We start from the raw sequence: 26,179 nt of genomic DNA, 5'->3' as shown, positions 1-26,179 counted from the left end.
ATCCAATTTCATCAATTGTTGTTTCATCAATAGCAATTTTGCTATTTCTTTAAGAATGGATAGCCCTAACTTAATCATGAGTTGAACTACATTGTCTATTTATTCATATCTTGACGACCTTTTGTAGGGAAACTTGAGAACGGTGTCCTTTGTTTGAAACCCAACGTTTAGAAGCGTAAGTCGTGACCGGGGCACGGGGCTCAAGGGATCCCATGATTGATGGGGTTCTATTTGATTTTGAAGACACCTATTTACCTTTTCTTTATTTGGCAAACGTGGATGTAGGGTGTGGTTCTAAAAACGGCTAAGTTAAGGAAAAGTGTGAAATTTTGTTAGCAGATTGATTTTCATGTAGTACTAGAGACCTAATTGAGCTAGCTAGCTAGCTATTTCTGTATAATCGGAAACTATAAACAGCTTAACACAGTAGGTATCCGTTTGCCAAAATAGCTTAGTAGAACTGTATTTCAAGTTTTCAGAAAATTTAACAACTGTACTGAACTATGTACGTTAATTACATCCACCCTGCTAGTGCCAAGTAACTTGGCCAGATCGCCACATTTCTTGAAACTCTTGATACATTCTTATAACTTAAAGCATATTATCTACATAATACTAAATAAGTAGTTTGTTCATTTTATGTAGGCTCATAACAGGGACGGTTTTGGCTCATTTGATAGAAAGATAGCTATGAACATCACTATAATTACTAATTAATTACTCAGGCTAGTTAATGATATCAGTAGTGAACCAATCACTACTAGAATCATTATAGTTAACGGATAATCAATTTGATCACTGTCTATTCCGATGTGCAGTGTGTCATAATAGCCTATTCATATTCATAGTGGTCGGTGGACAGTGCAGATAAGTGCCTGGATATTAAACCAGTATGCGAGGGGACTTTATTACGTAGGTACTTGCCTTGAAAATGATGTAGCTAATTCCGATATGAAGTCGTTCTATGGAATATGAAAGCCTAGTTAGTCCAAAAGATAAAAGATGTCACGTCGTCTTTATATCAATATCACGCTTGAAGAAGAGAAGATTTACTTTCAATACAGACTGATAGAACAATAAATTTTTCGGTTGCATCAACATCGTTCTAGTGTTTGTAAGTCTCAAATCAAAACTGGAGCAAAACTTGAATGTATTGTCCTTTGTATAAAACGTCTGCCAATAGACCAAGCAAATCCGCCATGAATAAAATAAAATAAAATAAAATAAAATAAAATGACAACGGAAATACGAGTACTATCACTCTCAAGAGTAATTTCAATAATTACACTTATTTTTTGTATAAAATGATGTTATAGGCGGGCAGGTACTCTTTACTAGCTGGTATAAAAATACTCTAGGCTAACTTATTGAAAAATAAGTAGATATTCCGTCGTATTTATGCTCCTAAAAGTAGCATTAGTAACATGCTTAATGTAGGAGACGTGTTTTTGGAGCATTCGAATTTCAATTTCAATTTGAATACGAAATCAGGCAAATCATATACGAATCCCTATTCGATTTCTGCAGAATCGTATGCAAATTGAAATTTGGATTCTACAAAAATACGTTCCCTAATCAATTTATTAGCTTATTGATTTAGATTTTAGGGTAAAAATATTTAAATATTCAATCAGCTGAATCCGCTCACTTTAAAATGCATTTAACACGATAAATAGACAAACTTATAAAAAAAAGTTCAAAACTGTATTCAATCTCACTCATAGATTTTATTCAGTGATTGATCTAAATATTTAAATTCAACCAATCAAGAGCCTCACTCTAAGATTGAATTCTAAATGGAGAATTGAGCTTCTTTCTGTACAGTCTGTCTTACTTACCTGAGTTATGGTAGCTTTGGAAGTCATGAGGGGTTGTCTCGTCGCCGTACTTTTGATTTATTGAATATTCGATGCTGCTTTGTAAATCACGATTCGAGGTGAGCCATTTTGAACAAATGGCGACTGAAATTGTCAACAAACCAACCCTTTGTTTTGAAATGCTGCAACTAGTAGGGGAGAGTTCGGTATATTGTACCGCCGGGTAAATTGTACCACCCTCATATTTCGTAAAGTATTTATTGAATGTCTGTAATTGCAACACTCAGCGATACACAACTAAAATCAATTAATATCGGCCATGTGGTTTTTGCCGTGACAACGAACACGTGTGTTTTATTTTGAAAAGTATTTTTTCATTGTTTTCAAGTAACTTTTGACAATACATGTTTAGTTTGTAATTTTGTTAAATTTAATCACAGGGTGTTTCTAATATATTATTTAGAAGCGTAAATTAGTGTGGATTACAATTATTTGAAACATTTTTCGGTATTTATAAGCTATGTTTTTTACCGATTTTTTAAAAGCACTATCACCTAGTCGGCTAAATTGTACCACATCAAGTTGTATGGAACTTTACCAAAGGATTTTGAAATTTTTTTTAGTAAATCATATTTTGAAGTTATAATAGCGTAGTTATGTTTGACTAACAATAAATGACAGCAAAAGACTGGCAAGGTAGATTAGGTACAAGTGTGCGTTACAATAACTGGAATTACAAAACTTTTACTCAAAATCGTGATAACGTGTAAAACAATATCGATTGTCTGTGTTATTAACTACTGTTCCTTTTCGTTACCTAATTTGTTAAGAATGTATCGTATAATATTTTGCCATATTTTTTTATAGGCTTGAAATTTATAGAAATCCAATTTAGTAACCCTGTGGTACAAATTTTCGAACCGGTTGGCTAAATTGGACCGAAGCTCTGAACTCGTATTTTGTTGAATTGTGCTAAATATACAACAATTATGTTGATTAATACCTATGAAATAGTAAGTTGAATAATTTCTCTTTAATTATATACCATGAACATTAGCAAAAACAAAAGAAAACTATGTGTAAAATAGGATTGAAAAAAACTGGTCCAAAGGATGATGGGCACAAATGTATGGAAAGTGGTACCCGCTCCAATAGCCATAACCAATATATATTTTAAAAGTGCTTTAGATGTAGGAAACTGTCTGCTATGGGGCCAGTTCTAATTCACGTTTTGAAAGCAGTAATTCCACTAAGTAAATGAAAGTATAACACAATCATCCATGTATACGAGTAATGCACTATCACTACAATCTACTAATAATCCTAACCAAAAAAAACATTGAAAAGAAAAGGATTATACCTACGATGAACTAAGTAAGCTATTAGCCCTTTATTCGCTTTCATCATCATCATCATGATCATTTTAGCCATAGAATTTTAGTTGAACATAGGCCTCCCCCAATGATTTCCACAATAGTGGCGGCCTGCATCCAGCGCCTTCCCGCTACCTTTATGAGGTCGTCGGTCCATCTTATGGGTGGACTAATTGGGTCTTGTGGGTTTATTCGCTTAAACAACCCATAATAAAACTCTTAAGAAGTAATAAAACTTTAACCCCTTTATTAATAAAAGTTACACCCTAGTTAACTCTGGCTTAAATTGTCATTTGGTATGGAAATGTCATTTTAATCCATGTTTCTTCCTAGTTGTAACTTTTTATTAATGGGGGTAGTAGTTCTTTAAATAAAAATATTTATTTCACATTTATCCCTATCAATAATTGTTAAAGAGTAAAGGAAGGATGCTGGAGCAGTAAACCCTTCATGCCTCGCATAACCTAAGTAGGTACCATACGATGGACACGTTGATACTTTGGTTACACAAAAAGTATGTTTATCTTCGAACGCAACCAGATCTGAGGCTGGTGGCCATAGTAAATGTTGTTCGTCTTGGTAAGACCTTTCAAATGACACTACAAACATAACTATTGGAGCCGGGTACCATTCTGCAAAAAAGTATGTTTATCTTCGAACACAACCAGATCTGAGGCTGGTGGTAATAGTAAAAGTTGTTCATCTTGGTAAGACCTTTCAAACGATACTAGACACATATCTATTGGAGCCGGGTACCATTTTGCCCATTGTCCTTACCGGGCTCTCCCTTATATCGCGTTTATCTGAAATTAAAGCAAATACTGCTGAAAGTCTAATTTTTAGTAGTATTTAAATATGTAGGTACTCTACCTAGAGTTTCAAACTTTTGAATCGTGCTTACATTACCTAAGCAAAAGTTCAGAATTCTCAAAGTGAGTGTATATATTTAGGATCAATTGTTACATTGACTACCTTCATTTTAGATACGTGCCTCGAATACAATGAAATTAACATTTTAGGTAGGGATTTTACTTTGAATACAATAAAATCCTTTTAATTTAATCATTGCTAGTTCTAGAAGATAAGCAAGTATAAACTTTATAACTTCGTTTTAGATTATTTTTGAGACAGTTTTAAACAAGTAATAATATTTTTACATTGATGCTTACATTTACAGACATTTACCTAACTTAAAATATTTTTTCCGAACAGTTATTGTTGTTATTTTCGTTGTCACGACAACTACTTCATTATCTCTGTCTAAGATCTTCTAAGCTGATAACCTTCACGCACTTTTTATAATCTTGAAACTTTGTTCAAGTTGAAATATTTCTACTACCTAAGTGAATATTAATTATCCACGAACTAGATAAAGTTTGACGTAAAATAACAAATTAATACCCATCGCTAGCGGTTTAAATAGTGAATAAGCTAAGTTAAAGGCCAATGGTAAATAGAGAGAGAATATACATTTTGGCAGTAACGAATTCAAAACTCAAAAAGAATCACAAAAACGGATGCCAAATCATCCGCGCCGAAACCCACCAAGTACTCGTACATTTCAAATACGTTCGCGTCTCGGTGAATTCTACGAAATTCGCGTCTTACAATTCTTTAAAAGTGCGACGTGAAATCCGTATTCGTACTCGGTCGGCTTAAGTGTCACCTCGGTGGGTGGTGCGGCCGAGGTTCACTTGTTGCGCCGCATCGATCGGCCTCCCACGCTCTCGATTCTCGCCCCTGGCTCATTTCTATAAGTGCCAGCTCAGATCTCAGATCGACGATTGTGCAGGGTCTTTAGTGTTCCAGATGTGGGTTGAATTTGTATCTATTTTATTATTAGCTAGGACTGGAAGGAACTATGATGTCGATTGTGTTTTTCGCTCTCACTTTTCATCGGCGTCAGTTGGGAAAATTTAAAACGACTTGCCATAACGGATAATTATATTTTCAAGCATTTTTTTTTCATTGTGAGCTAGATTTATACAGACATCATACCTAGTAATAAATCACTTATTACAAACCGTTTACTCATTTGAACTGTTAGTCACATTTTTTTCACACAAAAATACCTAGACCCTGGATAGACAAATAATAGCTACGATCATCGTCGAAGCCAATCAATAGCCATAAAATCGCCCCAAACTCCAATTTACCTGCTAATACTGCATTAGGATTTAAGCGCCAATTTCAATTGACCCAAATTGCAATGTCGCTAATTAGAGAAATTGTCCATTAATAAGCGCACATGCTGCACCTAAATTTAAGCTCCAATGCTCTTTGGAGCCTGCGGGAGAAATTAATTGAAATCCATCTGCACACTGGTTACACAACACGAATAGAACAGTATACTGAGAATTCAGTGAATCCATTACCACTAACGAGGGTTCTAGCACAATGTAAGGTAAGTAGCTAATAATAAATTTGAGGTAAATTAAAATATATACCTCATTTGCCTCGCGAAACAGTTCGTTAACTTGAAAGTTACCGTATCGTTGCAACCGTTAGTGATAACACTAACTTGTTGTGTGAACGCTAATAAGTAAAATATTACTACCTTAGTTGCTCCCTAGAATGGAAACGAATAGAACAACTCAGAATTTAGTTTATGTTGCATTGCAACCGTTAATGCATAGCATAGCACACACCTACTACATAGTTAGCGACCGTGCTTAGATAATAATTGATGTATCAAATGAGCTGTTTTATACATTTGCACTATCGAGCAGTGATACACTAAGTATGAGGAGAAATAAATAAAGTTCAGCAAAATTTTTCCAACTTAGTTTTATTAGTCGTTCGCTGAGAATAATTAGATGCCTATCAGGCTTTCGTTCGTTAAAATCTCTAAACTCGTCGGCTTTGTGTTCATGTTTTCTGTAATTTTCGGAGCAATTTGCTGCACGAAAGCTCTTTGGGATTACCAAGCAATTTACTTTATGAAATATTAACGATCGAACGAGAAATCAGTTTTCGGCAATGTTCATTTTTATTTTCGATATTGTTCTTTTGAAGCGTACATTTGATAATAATGTAAATGATAGAGAGTTTTATTTGTATTGAATGAATTAATTAACTTTGGTCTTTACCATGACAAATGAAAATAGTTTAACTATGTACTTACTTATGATTTTTGTACAGCTAACTAACTTTATATATTTTATCACAACATTTTTTTTGCAGGTATGCGTATTCTAGTGATGCTGCTACTCGACACATTACCAATGTTGGGTAACGTCCTGCTGCTATGTTTCTTCGTTTTCTTCATATTCGGCATCGTGGGCGTCCAACTGTGGGAAGGGATACTCAGACAACGATGCGAACTAGTGCTACCACCAAATGTTCTCCGACCCAAGTATGTTGTCTCTATCACTCATCCACATTCATTAACCCGGCAAAAAGAGACGACTACCTTTTAATCTGCCTCATTTTGCCGTGGTCGTAGCTCTTAATAGAAGTAAGCGTTAATTAGTATTGAATAAGTAAACATTCGAAATTGGATGACGCAACAAATGGCTGGAAATGTATAAAGTTCTGTGGATGAAATGGCGGCTGAAATGAGTTTTTCATTTTGTTCCATTTGCTCGAGAGTTCGTCTTAGCAGCACGTCCCACTGCTAACGTTGACTGCATGCAATATTTAACGCTTACATCCTACGAGCACATTCATGGCTGCTCTATCATTTGACATTTTACATATTTTTATCGTTGCATTATTTCTTCACCGTTATAACATTGTCGAACGCGCATGTTAAAATCGATCAGCTTTTACGATTAACAGTAACACATGTAAATATTGCATTCTGTCAATACTCACATAAAAAGACCCGGTATAGGTACACGCATGATGAATCACTTTAGTTAATACAGCAAAGTTTTATCAATTTCAATATTTGACCACACAATTAATACTTCTAGAAAAAGTTTACTAATGGATTCAATACACTTTGCTGTATTAATCGATTCAAAACATATCAGATCCAAACATAGATAATGTAGCATTAACATCAGACAAAATAGATACTTAGCAGGTAAAAGTTACTAATCCTAACATGTTTACTGATAGAATACTAGCACAAATAGTTACATCCAGTAATTACTTGAGAATGTTGTTATATTTATAAGTATAATTATGTAGATTTGTGACCTAATTTCTGTACCTCAAATACGCTTATGAGGTTCAGATTTATTATTTTAGTTCGCAATTTTAGTGACCAAAAGCATCATTCTCAGGTTACCCGACTATAATAACTAATAGTACTATACACAGGTACATAAATACCCGTCACCGCTTCCTAAATTTGTGTTCCAGAGACCTGTCCGAATGGTACAGAGTGCGCGTCAGACTGAACTCGTAAGGATTTGCGCTAAAAATTAATGTGTTTCTTTAAGGACATTGAAAACTGTTGTATCGTGTACCTTCACACATCTGCCGTCCAGATGTGCTGTTGTACTTGCTTCCCTTTCACGAACTGGCAGTTTTGAGAAGCCTATCCCTAATCCTAAAAGAAATAAAGAGAACCTCTTTCAAGTATAGAATATTGACAAGGGGGTCAAAAAGAATCAGCTCATCAGGCGCTTCCTTGGCTTGGTCTGCCTCTTTTAAAAGCTAAGCTAGCTTTTAAACGCTAAGGTCATAAACTAAACAAACAGCCTATCATTTTAAGGAAATTTCAACTCAATTTGAATTGACATTAGTAACCAAATAAAAAATAATAGATAACAATGACGCACCCAAATGGTGCCCTGGTGGATACCCCCAGCCATAAACCAAATACAAAAGAACTGCCAGTTTGTATCTGACAAAAAAGATGGGTAGTTCTATCAATTTCCTCTCAAATATGCCTATATTATGTATACCTACACTTTTTTATTTCGTATAGCCTAAATAATATGTCTCCTTCATACAAATCTATGCACAACCAGATTGACAAAAGTTCAAATTACACTATTGTGAACTGTACTCGTACCATTCCTCCTGATGACAACACGGTATTCAAATTAACCGAATATCTACATAACATAACAACTAATCATACTAGCATAACTAGCTTGATCACCACATAATTATAAATGGTACACAATTAACATCATCATGTTTCATGTTTAAATTTGTTGTGTGTGTTCCGTTTTCGTTGGATACAATATTGGTTGAGAATGTATCTGAAGTATACGTGGAGTGTCGTTTTAGAGCCAAGTTGAATGCCACAATAAAGCCCTTATGACTGTCATCAAGGCAACAGGGCCGTAACGACGGTGCCCGAAGTAAGGCTCCGGTGCCTTCCGCCTCCATTGGCTATTGTCGTTACACTAACGGCCTGTAGCCACTGGCGTTAATCTTACCGATCCACCAATATTTACCTGGTTTCCCTGAGGCACTTATTAGCTCTTCCATTAACGTCGAGAGCTAAAGTAGCTCTAGTTCCTTATATTCTTTGCTTCGTCTTGGCATGTATGCATGAAGTAGTTTTTACATTACGCTGATGTTAGATTTTGCATGAATAAGTTATATCATCTAATAATTCCCCTTTTAAATACAGATTTATCATTAGATTCGAAGAGTTCTTATAATTACTCACTAACTCTCATTTTGTGTCATTTATAATCAAAATTACACAAGAAATCAATTAACTAAAGCCAACTAATTAAGTCTAATTCTAAAATCTGAGCAGTAAATAAAACTTAGTTAATTAATAAATTGAATGCAAATTTATGAGGTTTAAAGTCACGTTCCAACAAACTTCTGAGGAGTAAGTTTGTCGAAGTTTATAGACGATAGTAAAAGATTCTGTTAAAACTTTGAGAACTATGAAAGTTTGAAGTTTGTGTCAAAACAGTACCTACGGAATTATTTACCCAGCGCGATAAAGAAGCTGGGTAGTTTGAAAATTTTCTTTTTCAAGGCAGAAATGTTTGTTTACTTGTAGAAAAGAAAATGTGTTGTAGTAATCATTAAGAGTAGTGAAATCACATTCGTTACCAGGACTTCAATTTAAATAAAACATTCCGGGAAATAGGCATATAATATGCCAAACAAATTCAGAAATAAAATCGCATGACCTACTGAAAGTAATTTAAAAAAAAACATTATGTACTAAGTATTTGGGTCACGATTCAATATTTTCTGAATACAGTATCGTAAATCAAAGTAGAATTTCACTTACTTTTATTGAATCATGTTCATTAATATTCACCAAATACTAACTTCTTTTACTAAGAAAGTCCCTGAAAGCCTGCAACATTTTTGTGTTGAAACTTTAATGGTGTTTATTTTTGGTGCAGCATATCATTTTATTACGAGTTCTCTAAAGAACTGGACTACATCTGCACGACACCTGAAGACTCCGGCATGCACCTGTGCGGGGACTTCCCGCCGTATCGCTACGGGCCTTTGGTCTGCAACGAGACTGCGAAGCCCTATTCATACAACACGCCCACAAACACGTCGTGTGTGAACTGGAACCAGTATTACACGAATTGCACCCAGAGGGGATCCAATCCGTTCCAAGGGACGATATCCTTTGACAACATCGGGCTGGCTTGGGTTGCAATTTTTCTGGTAAGTATTTTTTTTGTTTCTATCATTATTCTTAAACTTATTTTCCTACCTGTTGGATTCAATCAAATATTTATATCAATTAATGATTTTAGCCGAAACACAAATACCTACCTATGTAACAATGATAGTATACCCTTTCCAATTTCTACTTGACCCAAAGGTTACTTACCCAGTCCTCAGAGAATCGCGCTACATACGCGATTCTTACCAATTACGACTAACTAGCTAATAAAGTAACGTAAAGTATTCGAAGGTAACAACAATTTCAATGAAAAAATTAAATCTCTTACCATTAAATGTCGCACGTGTAAAATAATGACGAAGATCTGTTTCTCGATAACGCAATTCACAAATCACTTACACGGATAACATTATAATGGCAAAAGGAACATCTCAAACATATGAATCGGAGATCAAAATTATCTTATTTCAGCAGGCGGCTCACCCACATTCCCCGAATAACTCAATATTCAGGGAACATCTTTTCAAACAGACGATGTCAGTCATAATTTCTGTTTCAGGTGATTTCGTTAGAAGGATGGACGGATATAATGTATTATGTACAAGATGCGCACAGTTTCTGGGACTGGATATATTTTGTGTTGCTGATTGTTGTAAGTACATAACTCGTATTCAGATAAGATTTTATGTCTTTCATTTCATATTGATGATCAGGCCGAAGCTGTTAGTTTTAAAAGGTTGCTACTCTATAAACTGATTTCAGTTCTTAGATCTTACAATGCCTATCTTTGTTCACAGATCGGCTCATTCTTCATGATCAACCTATGCCTAGTCGTCATAGCGACCCAGTTCAGCGAGACGAAGAAGCGCGAAATGGAGCGAATGCGTGCCGAACGCGCGCGTTTCACTTCATCATCAACCCTCGCTTCGTCCACCAATAACAGTGAGCCGGCTACATGCTACGCTGAGATCGTGAAGTATGTGGCCCATCTCTGGAGAAGATTCAAGAGAAGAATGGCTAAGAAAATAAGGTATGTGTGCTGTTGGTAATAAGAACAAAATTATAACAAAAATTTCTTAACTTTGGACTTCATTTTAAAGTCAATTAAGGCGTTATGTTAACAATAAAGCAGCCATTATGCGCATCATGACGTTAACTTTATACAACAAACAAGGACCAAAAATTCTCGCGAAAATCAGTCCACGTCCTATTTTAAGGTCCACACCATGATGGCATTACCATTAAGTCCCGCTCTACTAAGCTTTACCTACATTCTTTGTACAAATTCAGTCGCATCCTTAAATGCTGTGGAATATAAGTACGAGTAGATATATGCTTAGAAGTTCGATAGTTATTTCAATAATCCTATAACACAACCTGGTTAGTCACGTCACTAGTTCACTCGTATCTCCGCTCGATAACGACCGCAACGGTCGCGAGCGAGCAATGTGCATATCAATTGCAACAAATTGAACGGTCGAATGGTCGGTTTGCGTCCACGATAGCAAAGTACTCGATTTATGTTACATTCGAATCAGCTGTTCGATGGTTAGCGGTTCTAATCTATTTGTGTGATGTCATGTGCGGAATTTTAGTATTTCGTTGACCTGTATTTTTAGTCGTGGTCGTAGTTATTTATTGTAGGTATCTTTCATTAATTTATGTAAAGCACGAAGACACACGTCAATAGTAACTTTTTGTACTGAACAAACCGTTCATACAGTAAAACCTACAGTAAGTATTAAATTCAAAGTCTTAAAAAGTATAATATCCAAGCTCTCAACGATTTTCTTTAGAAATCTTTCAGAACGTGTACATTGTTCGCGTTTGTAAAGCTAGGCAGCCGTATTCTATTATGAAGTTTGATATTTTCTCTTTGTTGGAGTACCGATACCAACCCGCCCAGCTGCAGTGACGGTCGGGTTATAATAATGTATATCAGTCTAATGAAGTTCCCTTTTTTGTAATGAAGAGGTCGATTGTTACCTCAAAAGGGTATATACAAGTAGAAAATGAATTGGGGACTGGGGATGGCCCCATGATAGTGGACCTGCAGGGCTAGGATTCGCACCATGATCAAATATTTATCGATGATGACGAACGTACGGGCTTATCGTGCAAACTCGATTACATGCCTGTGCGCATCCTAGGCGTACTGAATACCTCGTCCGTTTCAGCCAATTGACATCCACTGCTGGACAAGAGCCTGGGACCGAGGTTTTCCACAATGAACGGTCCTGCGCTTCCCGCATCCAGGCTCTTCTCGAGACCTTTACCAGATCGTCGGTCCACCTTGCAGGAGGCCTCCCCACGCTACGTCTTCCAGCCCGTAGAGACGGATACCTCATATAACCGAAAACGTAGCTATATTATGTAGATGACCAAAATGTACAGGAGCCTCTATTTCTTCATCTTTTAGCACCTCTATTTTAGAGCTTGACCTTTATTTGAAACTATGTAAAGCTAGATATTCCGTTATGAAGTTAGTTCTTTTCTATGCCTTAGGGTGTACCGATACCAGCGCGCTCAGCTCCAGTGGCGGACGAGTCGGGAAACCCTGCAGCTGCCGGCCAACAAGCCAAAGCAACACCACCCTTGCTGTCCCAGGGTGCACCCCCAGGTATGACAGAGTAATATGTGATTTCTTCCTTAGAAATAAGACTCCAACTTGCGTGTAAGTGACTTTTTTGAGTTGCTTTTTAATAGCAATAAAAATGTATTGTATTGTCTTTGTTTATTGCAATGATTCTATAACCAGAAATGAGATTTATAAAACAAGTAATTTAGGTATCTAAACTTAAGAAAAAATTCAGCCAATTTTAAGTTGTGTAAGTTGCATCGAGTTTTTAGCGTTATTTACATCGTGCATTAAACAGAATTCCCTAGAGCGTAATCACTTTAAAACGTTGGATCTTTTATAGCTTGATCAGTCCGTTAAAAAAGTTTAAGGGTTATTTTTTCGTAATAAATTTCCTCGCAACCATAGACTGCAATCTCAATAACAGCGCTAAAATGTTTATCAGAAACATATGACCGTGAAAATTTGAAACCAATTAGAAAGAAAGAAATGTATCAGAAGTACCATAGTAAAAGTATTTACCTCGATAATAAAGGAACATAATTTCGAAATTGTCCAACAATTAATTGAACTGGTAAATTAAATTGTAGTCCAGCCTCAGACATTTGCAATTAAAAGGTAAAACAACACCGACTGTTTGCGGATTCATGCTCAAAGCGGAAATGTTCCGGTGTACGTGCATCTGCACGTGATTAATATTCGGAAGTTTCATTAATAGCTCGTTAATTAAAAAGACTGATGCCCGTTTTCACCATCAATCCCTAATTTTTAAGTGACCCGTATGAAAACAAAATTCCTGTTATGTGTTACGATAGGGGTCACTTAAAAATTAGGGATTGATGGTAAAAACGGGCATGAGACTTCTCAGATAATGTTTAAAATTGTTTATAAATTATGCATAATGGGAAAAGAGAATAAACCAAGGTTCGATAGCACATTACGAGTTTTTAACATTACGATATTAATCTTACATAAGAAGTCAATGTCAACAAACACTAGGTACTTCATTATTTTGCATAACTATCATACGAGTCAATTCAGTAGCCTTTTTATGAAAAAATAACAACCATCTAGCCATCCATCCTCACAATGTTCCACGTTTATTTAATCGATTAAAACCATATGGGTACCATTGAGTTACAGCCTGAAATCAAACGCATATTATCTACCACCAAAACCTAAATACTGGTAAATGTAAAACCACTAGTATACGAACATTTGATAGCGAATTAATTCGAGGTATGCTTTAGTTATGTAAATACGCCGGCTGTTCATTAAGTAAGCACTTTACCTTGAAAGTCGGTGTTCATGGTTTATCATCCTCATCTTAATATCGTGGGTTATCGCTACCAGGGATGTGAAGGATATAAAGTTTCGGTTATGGATACGGTTACGGATATTAGAATAATATTATACCGGTTTCGGTTACATTGTGCATTTCGGATTATCCGAAAGTTTCGGATAGTTTCGGTTACGGATATTAGAATTTTAAATAAAATATATTATAGCCACTTTATGTACTATAACGACACCTATGATAAAGGTAAACAGGATATTAGATGGTGCCAGGGAATGCCAGACAAGTAACAAAAAATATAAAAAAATATTAAGATTTAGACTCCGCCTTTATCCGAAACTATCCGAAACTTTTGAATCGGTTTCGGTTACGATTACGGATGTTTTTTTTATTTCGGATGTCCGATAGTTTCGGTTACGGTTACGGATATCCACAGCATCCCTGATCGCTACCACAATAAACCCGAGTGTCATAACGTACACTTTCGTCGCAGCTTACATTTTACTTGGATTATACCTACTAAATATTAAGGTTACAATGTCACGGAATTTGCTAGAAGCTTAATATTTTATATGAAGGACAAAATCTTTAGAAAGCTTACATTGTAGAACCTATTCTGTGGCAGTGAGGAGGATGCAATTTTATCACAAAGTTAATATTTTCAACCTAAGCTTTAGCTTCAGAAAAGTTTTCACTTTTCTTAAAGTTTAAAATTACCCAGTTACATAGTAATGTAGGGCACCTCACGAAGACAATCACACAGATTTATCTGGTAATGTAGAGTATGAGTAGTTACTGGTTGTATTATTAGGTATCACTCTGACGCAATAAATTATATTTAGTTGAAAAAATTTCTAAATAATTGTTACTGTATCTCAATTTTACTCATTTGGTCTAAAAATAGACACGAATTACGATGTAATATCTAAAATTAAATATCCTTTTCTAGCTAAGAGAATTAAGTAAAATAGCTAACAGAATTATAGGTCTACACAAAAATAATTTGTACCATTAAAATGCGTACATCAGATACAAATGTCGCCCTCTCCAAACATCGCTCGGGGCGGATATTGAGTTTGCTCTGGCCGAGGCTCGTTACCCGAAGACCAGGTGAACCGTGATGTTTATTTGCCGAGCCACACTGTATCATTTGCCTTTAAGGTATCATCTCAATTTGTAAATGGATGTTCACAAGTTTTAATAGAAATACATTTGAGAATAGTTTTACTCCGAAGGAATAAGTAAACAATATTCAAATGAGTAAACTATTTCAATATTTTACTTCCATTTCAAATAACAGCTGCTGTTTTGACTTGGATTCTTAATAAAAAGAAGAAGAATGACCATTTTTATCAACTAAATAATGAATCATAAATAAATAATGGAGATATTCATATAACATCTTCAATCGCTTTATTGAGTGAAGGTTGTGATTCCTAAATCCAGCGAGTCTACGGATGTGATATCATAACTCGTAGCCCCTCTCGTAGTAGGCTACGAGAGGGTATAGTGGTACCTACTCGTAGTTGTTTTCGTAGCACTTCGTAGCGCTACATCGTGATAATGATTCGATACCACGCTACGGTTATGCTATGGTATCTTGTACTTTTTTGTAAGATTTTTAAAATTTTATTCTTGGATCTATTACTATTTCTATACATTTTTAGTCCAAGCAATAATATGTTCGCACCGATATATCAGCAATTGACAGATATTTAAATACGTTTATGTTATACAAAATGGCTGAGATGTCAACTAACGCAGCCGGGGGCGGAAATTGATTTTGCGATCATTCCCTTCGAACCTCGTTATCCGTAACACTAGGCGGCCAATGAGACGTGTATTTACTGAACCCGAGATTACTTACTTATGGGAAAAGGGGATTCTGGCCTGTAATAAATACTTAAGGGAGAACTTTTGCATTAACCGAGTTAGGCTGGTGTAATCTGAACAAGTCTCAGTTACGCAATAATGTAAAAACGGCTAACGAGATTTAGTTTAATTTCTTACTTAATGAACTAATTCTTGTAAGCTTTATAAAGACGATATAGTAAATACTTTAATAGGAGACGCATATAAGCAACCTAACAAGTTTAATAAATTTCAGGTAATCAAATAATGATTTTTTAGGAATGTAAACTGCAGGAACTACTATATTTTAAGTTCCTGAGATTTTTAAAATCTCTAATTACATAAACTACATAATATGGACAACTACGTAAGTTATCCATAGTCTAAATAAAATAATGTCTAGTAGCACTGTAAGTTCTTATTTTACTTAACATTGTCGTTAAAACCATTCCTCAAACAAGACCGTATATCACAACACATCCGCCATTTCTAACGTGTTTAGCTTATTCATCCCGTGACAAATATCCCTCCCGCAGAGCAACGGAGGGAAAAGTGAGGAGGGAGCGGGAGACGAGCCCCTCGGCAGGCCCAGCCTGTTGCGTGTGCCGTCGCTGTCAGCTGCCGATCTTGAGGTGAGCACATCGCTTATAAATTCAAATTATTTTATTGCATGTCATATGGGTAAGAGTTTTACTACACTATACTCGACGCAATGACTCGTGGCAGGCGGAGCCATAAGTAATCTTTGAAACAGAGGTGCACACTCACCAATATTTTATTAATTATTACGTAATTACAACGCTATGCCTGCCTCTGTGTGACGTGACCAGTGTGAGTGCGAAAAAGAAAACTATATGCACTGTTTTATTATTACACCGCCTGTCACGCACGAGTCTTGGCGCCGAGATAGTAGTATTAAGAGGAAAGATTTGATCGTCCGTTTTTTGTACCTATTGAATAAGCTCCGATACTACTCCCATTAGATCCTACATTATTTCTGATGAACATAGGCCGTGTGAAGTTCTGGGTCAGCTAGTTGGGTTATATGTACATTGTTGTGCAGAATAGCTTTCAATAAAACTGCTTAAAGTTCCAGTGCCAGAGTGGTGTTGCCGATCATAAAATTGTTGAAAACCAAACTTTTTCGACTTGCAAACACATTACTAGTTTTAGTTATGAATGGATATTTCTAACAAAACTATGAGTAAGTTCTTTTATCAAGACATACAATGTTCAAATGAAAATGAGTATCGGACGGAAAATGAGTAATAAACCTAGCAATAAGAAGCAGTACAAAAACTGATAGGTATATCACAAAATAAGCCGTCTCACCATTTTTATAGCGGAACCCTAACAAGTACCTTTGTTATTAAATTGGGTTGCTGTTATCATACGCAGGTACACTTTGAAATAAGATTATTTCCGATTACGTGTGCCTATTTATGTTCCGTTCAGCGTTGCTTATAAAGCTTCCATTTTTGTATGTTTTTCTTCAATTTCTCTTCAGAAGTATCGAACAAACCAAACCATTAAAAATAACAAGCTCAATAATTACTTTATGTCAAGTGGAACGTGCTCAGACTTATTTAGTGTCACTTTATTAATGGACAGTGATATTAAACGTTTGTTTACCGAAAACATGGACGCTCAATTCATATTTCATACCTAAAGCCAAAGCTATTGCAGACTCCATGATATAGGAGGGTCGGTAGAAGCTATTAGTAAAGATTTATTTTGACGCGCTGTTTATGTTACCTTAACATATTAAAATACAGTCGTGCGTGAATTATTGTAATTTCCTTCTCGACTGTTTTATGTTTCGTTGCCACTTATTTGTAAGCTGTTAGCGTTGAATATTTTGAAGCGACAATAATGCAATTATGTAGAAGTGATTGTATGAAAATAGAAAAACAATGTTAATAAAACTTAATTCTATGTATTTTAAAAAGAAGTTTCCAGCTGTGTTAATCCCATAGAAATACCCAACTTTATATTATGCTCAAGGTAAAATTAAGTTAGAAATAAATCTTACTAAACCAAACTTAGCTTATTACTGCCTAATCTCCTTTCAAAACTTATATTTTTACCTTAACGAACTCTTTAAAATATATGTACTTAGTTACTTCAAACTTCTTTTATGAGTGTTATTTCGTTAATACAGAATGCGTCAAACCTATCGCTACTATCCCCGCCATCACTGGCTCGAAGGCGATCTTCGGTGATGTTCAGTGACACTGTGCTCCTCCACACACCCAGCTCGCCTCACGGGGCCCACCCACATAACGTGTGCTCTTCCGAGAAAATGACACAGACAGGTAATTACTTATTCATGACAAAATACTTCTAAGAAAACCACCGTTTATAACGCAATTTGGAATCCATTTTGCAAAGTTTCAGGATGCAACGACCTTAAAAATGAATTTGTACTAAAAATTGTTGATTTTATTTAACTCACATGTGTTACTATCTACAAAACTAATTAGACTTCAGGGTAAGCAATATACGCAGCAAGGTCTACTTTATACCAAGCTGACCTTGTACCTGTTTGCTTACCAGATCCATAATGAAATATGTAATCAGAAAATATACTCCGTTCCAAGCGCGCCTTAACAAGAGCCGCACCGCACCGGCTTTTGAGATATGAATATTTAAACGGCCAAAAAGTGTTTTCTTATTAGATGCCTAATTACTCCCAACTTAATGCTGCCAAAGATTAACTTTGTTCTTAATTACTCTTTACTATACTGTTATACTTTACTAATCTTGGATTTTTCTAAATTAACGGGCTAAGAGAATTTGTTAACATTGGATGAATATTTATAGATTCATTGTCACAACGCGATTGGCTTAAGAGCCAAAGTGGTGAGTCTAGAGACGGTAGTTCTAGACGCTGCTCTTAGGGCATGTGCAACCTGATTTGAATGGTCTAATCTCTGCTTCCCTTCTTTCTTGAAGCCTTCTGCTGCTTTGAGCGTGATGGACGATATTGATTGTATTTTGTCTGAGCACATGGAAAACCGCCCAATACGACAACGGCGCTTCATGTTTCTGGCAAAATCATCCCCACGAATATTCGATCGCCGCTTAAAGCAGTGGAACTGGAAACCTAATAGAAAAGCGAAAAGGTCTCGGCCAAATCTCCAAACTGCGCAGTCTTGTTTCCGTGCTATGGTTTTCGCTTTTTCTTCCAATAGGTCTAGACATTTTTCAACTTTTTTATGTGCCACCGTATTCTGTACTTACCTCGAACGCATTTTTTCTCCTATGCAACTTTGAATTACGAAAAATCTACAACATAGAATAATTCAAAAGAAATAGGAAAAACACGTTACCTTTTTTCTACTCCAAGGTGTACCAAATGCATTCGAGGTTAGCATAGTTAAGGAACCACAAGAATTGGGGTCTATTGAGTGTAATGTTGGGGTAGAGTTCGACCTGCCGACAGGCGAGTCGGCAGAGGAGCGCGCGGCCGCTGGTGGCACGATGTCGTGTCAGGAACTCCTGGCGTTATCTGGTGCCCTGTCGGCTGCCCTGCCCACGGGACAAGTCGCCCTGGACTCGTTCTTTGAAGAACTGACCAAGGGCATCAGCAAGAGAGCAGGGGAGGAGAAATCTGACTCGAAGGTAAGAATATTTTTTCTGGATTACCGATTATAATTATTTTTGTTTTGTTTTACAACTCTTTGTTAGACATGGGAACACACCCTCGTCAAGTTAAAAAAAATGTTCTCAATACGATGACAAGCTATTCTCTGTCTCACTCTCCCCTCTTTATCCCTAATATTTTCTCATTTTCTGTTTTCTGTGGCTAATTATGTATCAAGCATCAGCATTTTGCTGTGAATTTATAGGAAGATGGACCTAAAGATGTAGAGTTTCAAACATTGTTCTTTTCGAAAAACATGGATATGCTAGTGTAAGTAATTACACAAAAACTGTTTCAAATTGATGTTTTTATATTATTTTGTAGACCGTAGAAATAGAAGACTTTTCGTGCTGCGCTGAACTGCTAGCCGCCGAACAACTGGCCAAAGAAGCTAAGAAGAACCGATTCACCAGCGCTTGCTCCCGATTTTGGAAAAGAATTTCCAAGTTTCTATCCTGGCTAAGAAAACACATCAAGAACATTGTCAATCATAAATATTTCCAACAAGGTACGATTTGTTCACAATTATTGAGTTTGTATTGTACAAACTTCGAAATTTTTAATAAAAATGGCAGGCTGGATCGTAGAACGTAAAACGTCGAAGAAAATTTCGTCGGGTGATAACTTTGATTCCACTCATTTTAGCTTTAACGACTTGTTTTCATGACAGTGAAAGTCGAAGAAGTTCAGTGATTATTCATCATTGAAAACTGAATGGCAGATAAAATTAATTCTTCTTGAGCCCTTTGAATTTATTAAATTACTGACACAACTGACACCCTCCTTCAATGTTATAGGAGTTATCTACTTTGAGGCAGTTAAAACGCTGAAGTTGTTACGTTTCCGAAATAGCAAAGGTCACCAATATAACTTCCCAAGCTAGTTTGCTTTTATTACTACTATTCTAATTAGATTTTTTAATTCACAGGTATTTTATTGGCTATCCTCATAAACACGCTATCAATGGGCATAGAGTACCACAATCAGCCCGAAGAGCTGACAGTAATAGTTGAGATCAGCAACATAGTATTTTCCGCCATATTTGCGGTAGAAATGGTCCTCAAAATCATCGCCGAGGGACCCTTCAAATACATTTCCAACGGGTTCAATGTGTTCGACGGAGTCATTGTGATTCTCAGGTAAGCATTTTATAGTTCGGGACAAATTCAGTGGCTCTTTGATATTTTTTATTTGCAAGAAAGTTGGGGCGATTGAATTTTAGCGCTCGAATTTGCTTGTTGATTCAAGTGAAATAAATTTTTCTTTCGTTTATCATAAAATGTTTAAGAAGTGGTTTTATTTATCGAAATATTTAATCTCTAGCGCATTCGAACTGGCTCAGAGTTTAGGCCAGGAAAGGGACTTGGCAGGGAGTTCGGGTTTATCGGTGCTCCGTACATTCCGACTCCTGCGCATCCTAAAACTGGTCAGGTTTATGCCAAATCTACGACGGCAGCTCTTCGTCATGCTAAGAACTATGGACAACGTCGCCGTATTCTTCTCGCTACTCGTACTCTTCATTTTCATCTTCAGGTAATTATCCTAAATTATCTCCTAGATATAACGCTAATTAGCTACGTTTTGAATCAATTGTTTGATCATCGCGATTAGTCCAAACATTAAATCAGTTTTATGAACAATGGAAACTAAAATTGAACATAAAAGAAGAAGATAAATTGCATGAATTTAAATAAGACAACGAAAACTATGTTAAAAAATAAAAATAAATAAATTCTAAGAACTGCTATATTGTTTTATATTTTTCTGTGATCTTCAAGTATCTTTACTGTTTTATTTTTTCTAACAGTCCGTTATGATGATAAAAGTACTTTTGCTGAATTAATTACTCTAACTTGTTCAGTTATTTTGATTTTCTTTTACTAAAGTATTCCTTCGATAAACTGACGTTGAACTACTATTATGTGTCACTGAGCTAAACCTGAAGACCTTCTTGATCTTTCTTTTCACACTCTATCCTATTTGTGACGTCTCATATCCTTGTAGCTATCGTATTCAAGTAGATTATTCACTATTCCAGGCAATCGCTTGATTGCTCAAGCCAAATTTTTCATTTTTCCCGTAGCGAAAGAAGATTTATTCGACTCCATAAAATATGAAATTATGAATGTTTCTACTTAACTGTCACACCCGCATCCCTTACCCGTGCACTAACTGTGAGTGATTTCTCCTTTTTTTCGATCTTATCCTTATATGTATGTGAATCACTTCTGTCTCTGACATTCGACCTACAACACACTGCCACTGTCCACACTTTCACAACTTTTCTTCTTCTACTATATCTTTTTAGTCTTCACGCTTCTGTGCTTTTTGTCTACTTCAGTTTATTTACACCTGCACTATAATCACCGTCATTTAGATATTATCATCTCGTATATATGTATTTTGTATATACTCTACCTTCCCCCCTCTATCTGTGGAGGAGACTTTAGTAACCGCCTCTTATCTAATCGTATGTTGCGTGATAACGTTCAGCATCCTCGGTATGAACCTCTTCGGGTGCAAATTCTGCGAGAAAGATGAAGAGGGCGACCCAGATTGCGACAGAAAAAACTTTGATACCCTCTTGTGGGCCTTTGTCACAGTGTTTCAGGTATTCAACATTTTAAATTAACGTACCTAACAGACAATCCAGAAACAGACTGAACTTGCAACATTACTAAACGCTTACCTAAGGGTCCGTCAGCAGTAAACACTCACGACAGAATGACAATCATATTAACAAAACGATTGTCTTTGTGACGGCTAATCGACTAACCACGCGAGTACACAATTGACTTATCACGTTGCTGCAAGGTAGCATATTCTCAAATTCAATCCCTAATTTAACGCAGTTAGTTATTATGAGATGTGTTAGCTTGCAGCAGTGTGCGTTGTCAATACCAGCGTTGAATCGCGTAACCGCTACCCTAGTACCCGCGTAGTGAGAACTAGTACCATCGTAACAACTTGATCCAACATCATTTAGTATCACGTTCACCATGTTGTGCCGTACAGTAATACTCCAACCAGAAATTGTCAAGAGCACTTTTATTAGTCAGAGAGCTTGATTGATTAGTAGGTTAGCTTGAGGTCGGTCGACGCCGTGTCGCGGGTTAACCTGGTCGCCAATTCCTCTACTCCCACTACTACAAATGCACTCGGTTTAAACAGTATCTCTATCACTTTGCATGCTGCTTCTATTATTTAGGTATCTTTCTCAACCGATCCGAAACCAGTGAAGACATTAAGCTCGACTCTAATTTGATTATGAGCCGATTGCATGATAATTGAATTATCCATAGGCCGAAGTTTCACTGGTTTCGCCATCGAACCCGGCATCTTTGTTTTAACTTCTGTAACAATCTAATTTTCAATTACTTCCCCTTTTCTTCAACTTTTACTTCCAGTTTATAACGCTAGTATGATTGGCCCGGCCCTCTTACCTTATTTTTCATTTTCTATTTCCATCTGCATTATTCTAAATAAATTTTAATTTTAAAGTTATGTATTGAATTCGAATGACGAGTAAATTTGAAACCTGGAACAATTAAGAATGTTTATTTTTCTATTTATGCACTTTACTTTTGCCTTATTTTCTCTTCAAAATTATTTTTAATGCATTTTTTCAATCATTGTAAAGTCATGAGGCAGTATATAAAGAATGAGTTTTAATATGGTTGATAAGTATTCGATGAATTTAATTGCACTATAAGTAACACGATGTAACTACATTGAAACTAGATTTATTAACAACCATCTGGTGGGAGCGTCCTAACGGCGGTAACACTGCTTAACCAATTAGGCTTTTAATCATTGATTACTAGTTAGAATATGGAATAAATTGTTCAATGTTCGTTATTGCTAGAATATAACTAATTTTACGTACATAATAGAAGTACAAAAAATCGGGAGCCTGTCGAATGCTATATCCTCAAATTAGCAGTATATGTGGGTAAAATTCGTTGTATTTAGTATCTCCAAGAGAGGTTGCAGTGTTAACGTCGCGCACGCAAAAAGTGTCGTCAGGATGACTCGGTCGCGGCGAATGCGCATAGCATTTTCTTTTTCTTTCATTTTTTCATCGGCTCCGCGACGCGCAGTATTCTGGGCATGTATCTATTCGGTGGTAAGTTTTGCAAGTTCGTGGAGGACAATGGCACCGAGCGGGATTGCACCTGCCCCGAGATCATCTCCCACCACCCCAAGTGTGAGTGCGACAGGAAACATTTTAATAACATCTTGTGGGCTACCGTCACCGTCTTCCAGGTAAGACAAGAATGGTGTTAGAATAGGTTAATATAGTCGGTTTATTTGCGATCCCGTTTGAATTGTATCTTAGAGCGTAGACGCCGCGTGTTTCTCGTACCGACCAATCCAAATCGATTAACCCGGAACATCTCATTTCACAACTAGCTTGTTGAAGTTGTGGGATAAGATCTTACGTAACTAATAAACGGTCATGTACATTACTAAACTGGCACAAGCGAGAGATTCGCTGTAGTAGATTAGTTGTTAGTTTGTCTAATGCATCTTGGAGAGCGCTCCGTAGCTAGCTGCATCTTACTTAGCGAGCTTGGTAGACCTAGGATATGCTGGACCCCGAATGCTTGTGTACTCAAATCGCCGTCTGTATACCCTTTCATTACTTAATACCCTGTATGTTAGTGTACACTAATACAACTACATGACACTTATTAACACTAACACGCTGATTTATGACAGATATTTTTGTATTTCTTTACATTGGTTTTTAACAGTAAATTACAAACACCAAAAGGCACTACTTAAATACAATATGACAGCACACCTTGCTTATTTTGATTTATTAAAGAAATTTATATTTAACGATGACATTGATGTGGTAGATTTTTAAACCCAGTAGAGGAGATGTTAACTGCTTTATAAATATTACAGGTGTTGACCCAGGAGGATTGGAATATTGTACTATTTAACGGAATGGAAAAGACAAGTCACTGGGCCGCATTATATTTTGTGGCTCTCATGACTTTTGGAAATTATGTACTATTTAATCTGTTGGTTGCTATCCTGGTCGAAGGATTCAGTTCTGAGGTAAGTCAGTGAAATCCTGCGTTTATCAATATTTAAAATCAACTTTAATTAATTCAGAACGTTCGTCTACGAAAAAAAATTCCATCAGAAAAAAATAAATCATCACAAATGGAAATTGTTTACACATGCAATAAGAGTACAATGTAAATGTAAGTTATTTTTACGTATTCAAATAAACATTCCGAATTAAATTGTACGGCAAAATTAATTCCAGCGAAACGAGCGACGGGAACGCGAGCAACGCGAACTGGCGAAGTCAAAATTGTCGAGCGAATGCTTTTCGGACAATAACGAACTGCAGTACGACGAGTCGAATTCGGGCTCGCATTCGAGCGACAGCTTTTCACAGGTGAAGAGAATGGATCAGGCTACGAAAATACTGACAGGGTTGCTAGACGAACAAACTAGAAAAAAAAATTGGCTCGGATCCTTTGTTCAAATTTTAAAGCGTTCTTTTCTATAATTTCGTTCATTTTTTTTTAATATTTATCGGTTAACTTAGCATAAACTTCGATGCTGTTTTTACCTAAAGATTTTTTTTTTTTGTAATCATATATCCCATTTTTTTACATTGGCAAGTGGCAACCCTGAATCCGAATATTCCGATGCTCTTTCCATGTCGCTGTTCATTTATAGCCCGGGTTCAGCGTAGTCAATCAATGGGACATGTAGCACAATGGCGTTAATGTGTTATGAATATTCCAAAAGTACACTACTAGACGTATAGATTTTTTTATTTACAAATCATTAAAGGTGGTAAATATTGCTCCTTTAAGTAGTATTAAGACAGCTGTCTACCTACATAAGGCTGTTTTCGTGATACGTTAGAAAAACTTATTTATGCCTCTATCGACTTACCCGACTACTTTCAGGACTTTTATCTTCGTTTCTTTTATAGTAATCAGAACAAATCTATGTTTGTTTTTCTTTTCAAACAACAGAACGAAATCAAGAACTACTGGAAGTCAGCCGACGACGTGCGAAAAGCCAAAGACGACGTAAACGGACACAAGGACAAACGCTCGCGGCGCAAGAATAAATCTGCTCATCACCCCACGCTTTGCAAGGATTGCGCGCAGTCCAACAAATGCAACATACAAAAGGTCAGTGTTTTATTGAATATTGCTATCAACACAAAGTTATTTAATGTAGAGCTTGGACGTATATTATAAAGACGGCGTAGAAAAACGTAAAGAATTAGCAGCGCAAAAAGAAGTCTTCGCATCATTGCAACCTTTGGAACGGTATGCGTGGTCTGAAAAGGCGCTACTTAAACTAAAAAAAATATTGAAACTATCTGCAAATATTTTATGGGTGAAATTAAGCAACTAAAATTTTTTCAACATCTAAGATAACATTTTGTAAAAAACACCAAATTCTCCACTGTATTTTAAATTAGAAGATTATCTATCACTTTTTACGTAGCCTTGAAAATAAAATCTGGTCTCATAGCAAACAATGCCAATCCGCAACTCTGACAACGAACTACACGCAATCCAATAAGCGTAACTTACTCCGGGCTATCCGACGATTTCCTCCACTTATCTGTAGTACTATTATTATTATCTCCTTTCTATTACATCGACGTCCATCCCTCAACGTCTATGTAATAAAACAAGGCTCATAGACTTATCGGAAAAACATCCTCATTTATCTGCACCAATATTTTTGTATTACGACAGTTACGTATGCCCGTCATTTAACTTTATGAATGGGAATGGATTTGCAACATAATTTTCAGGATTGGTTTACTGTGGAATTTGTGGATTTGTTTCAACTTCAATTTGTGAATATTTTTAGTATCAATGACGCTGATAAATAAATACCAGAAGTTAAGTTTCTGCGTTTAGTGACCCAATGAAAATGGGCAAAAAGATTAAATAAATTTATGTACACGTGGAGGCTTGGAAAATCCTTTGAAAATCACATTAGCTTGCCCACAACCAGCAACATAAATCCATTGTCTGTGTGAAACAATAAAACAAAGGCTCCCATTGTAAACTATCTTTCGCTCGTCTATAGCAAAA

The 26,179-nt window shown here is 36.2% G+C and overlaps 1 protein-coding gene across 1 annotated transcript in view; it reads left to right on the top strand.

The window, feature by feature from the left end:
- The window catches only part of LOC135074658 (voltage-dependent T-type calcium channel subunit alpha-1G), a 45,451-nt gene that overhangs the window by 8,242 nt on the left and 11,030 nt on the right, over positions 1 to 26,179 (top strand). The window contains exons 4-18 of the mRNA XM_063969022.1: positions 6,374 to 6,545; positions 9,472 to 9,748; positions 10,270 to 10,362; positions 10,508 to 10,740; positions 12,216 to 12,330; positions 15,973 to 16,068; positions 17,598 to 17,751; positions 18,864 to 19,060; positions 19,407 to 19,590; positions 20,011 to 20,221; positions 20,406 to 20,615; positions 23,183 to 23,348; positions 23,997 to 24,152; positions 24,367 to 24,501; positions 25,094 to 25,255. Of these exons, the coding sequence (XP_063825092.1) occupies positions 6,374 to 6,545; positions 9,472 to 9,748; positions 10,270 to 10,362; positions 10,508 to 10,740; positions 12,216 to 12,330; positions 15,973 to 16,068; positions 17,598 to 17,751; positions 18,864 to 19,060; positions 19,407 to 19,590; positions 20,011 to 20,221; positions 20,406 to 20,615; positions 23,183 to 23,348; positions 23,997 to 24,152; positions 24,367 to 24,501; positions 25,094 to 25,255 (2,561 nt within the window). The remainder of the gene's footprint in view (positions 1 to 6,373; positions 6,546 to 9,471; positions 9,749 to 10,269; positions 10,363 to 10,507; positions 10,741 to 12,215; positions 12,331 to 15,972; positions 16,069 to 17,597; positions 17,752 to 18,863; positions 19,061 to 19,406; positions 19,591 to 20,010; positions 20,222 to 20,405; positions 20,616 to 23,182; positions 23,349 to 23,996; positions 24,153 to 24,366; positions 24,502 to 25,093; positions 25,256 to 26,179) is intronic.

This window comes from Ostrinia nubilalis, chromosome 9 (assembly GCF_963855985.1).
Source record: "Ostrinia nubilalis chromosome 9, ilOstNubi1.1, whole genome shotgun sequence".
Classification (NCBI taxonomy): domain Eukaryota; kingdom Metazoa; phylum Arthropoda; class Insecta; order Lepidoptera; family Crambidae; genus Ostrinia; species Ostrinia nubilalis.
This window is presented reverse-complemented; position numbering and strand designations above follow the sequence as displayed.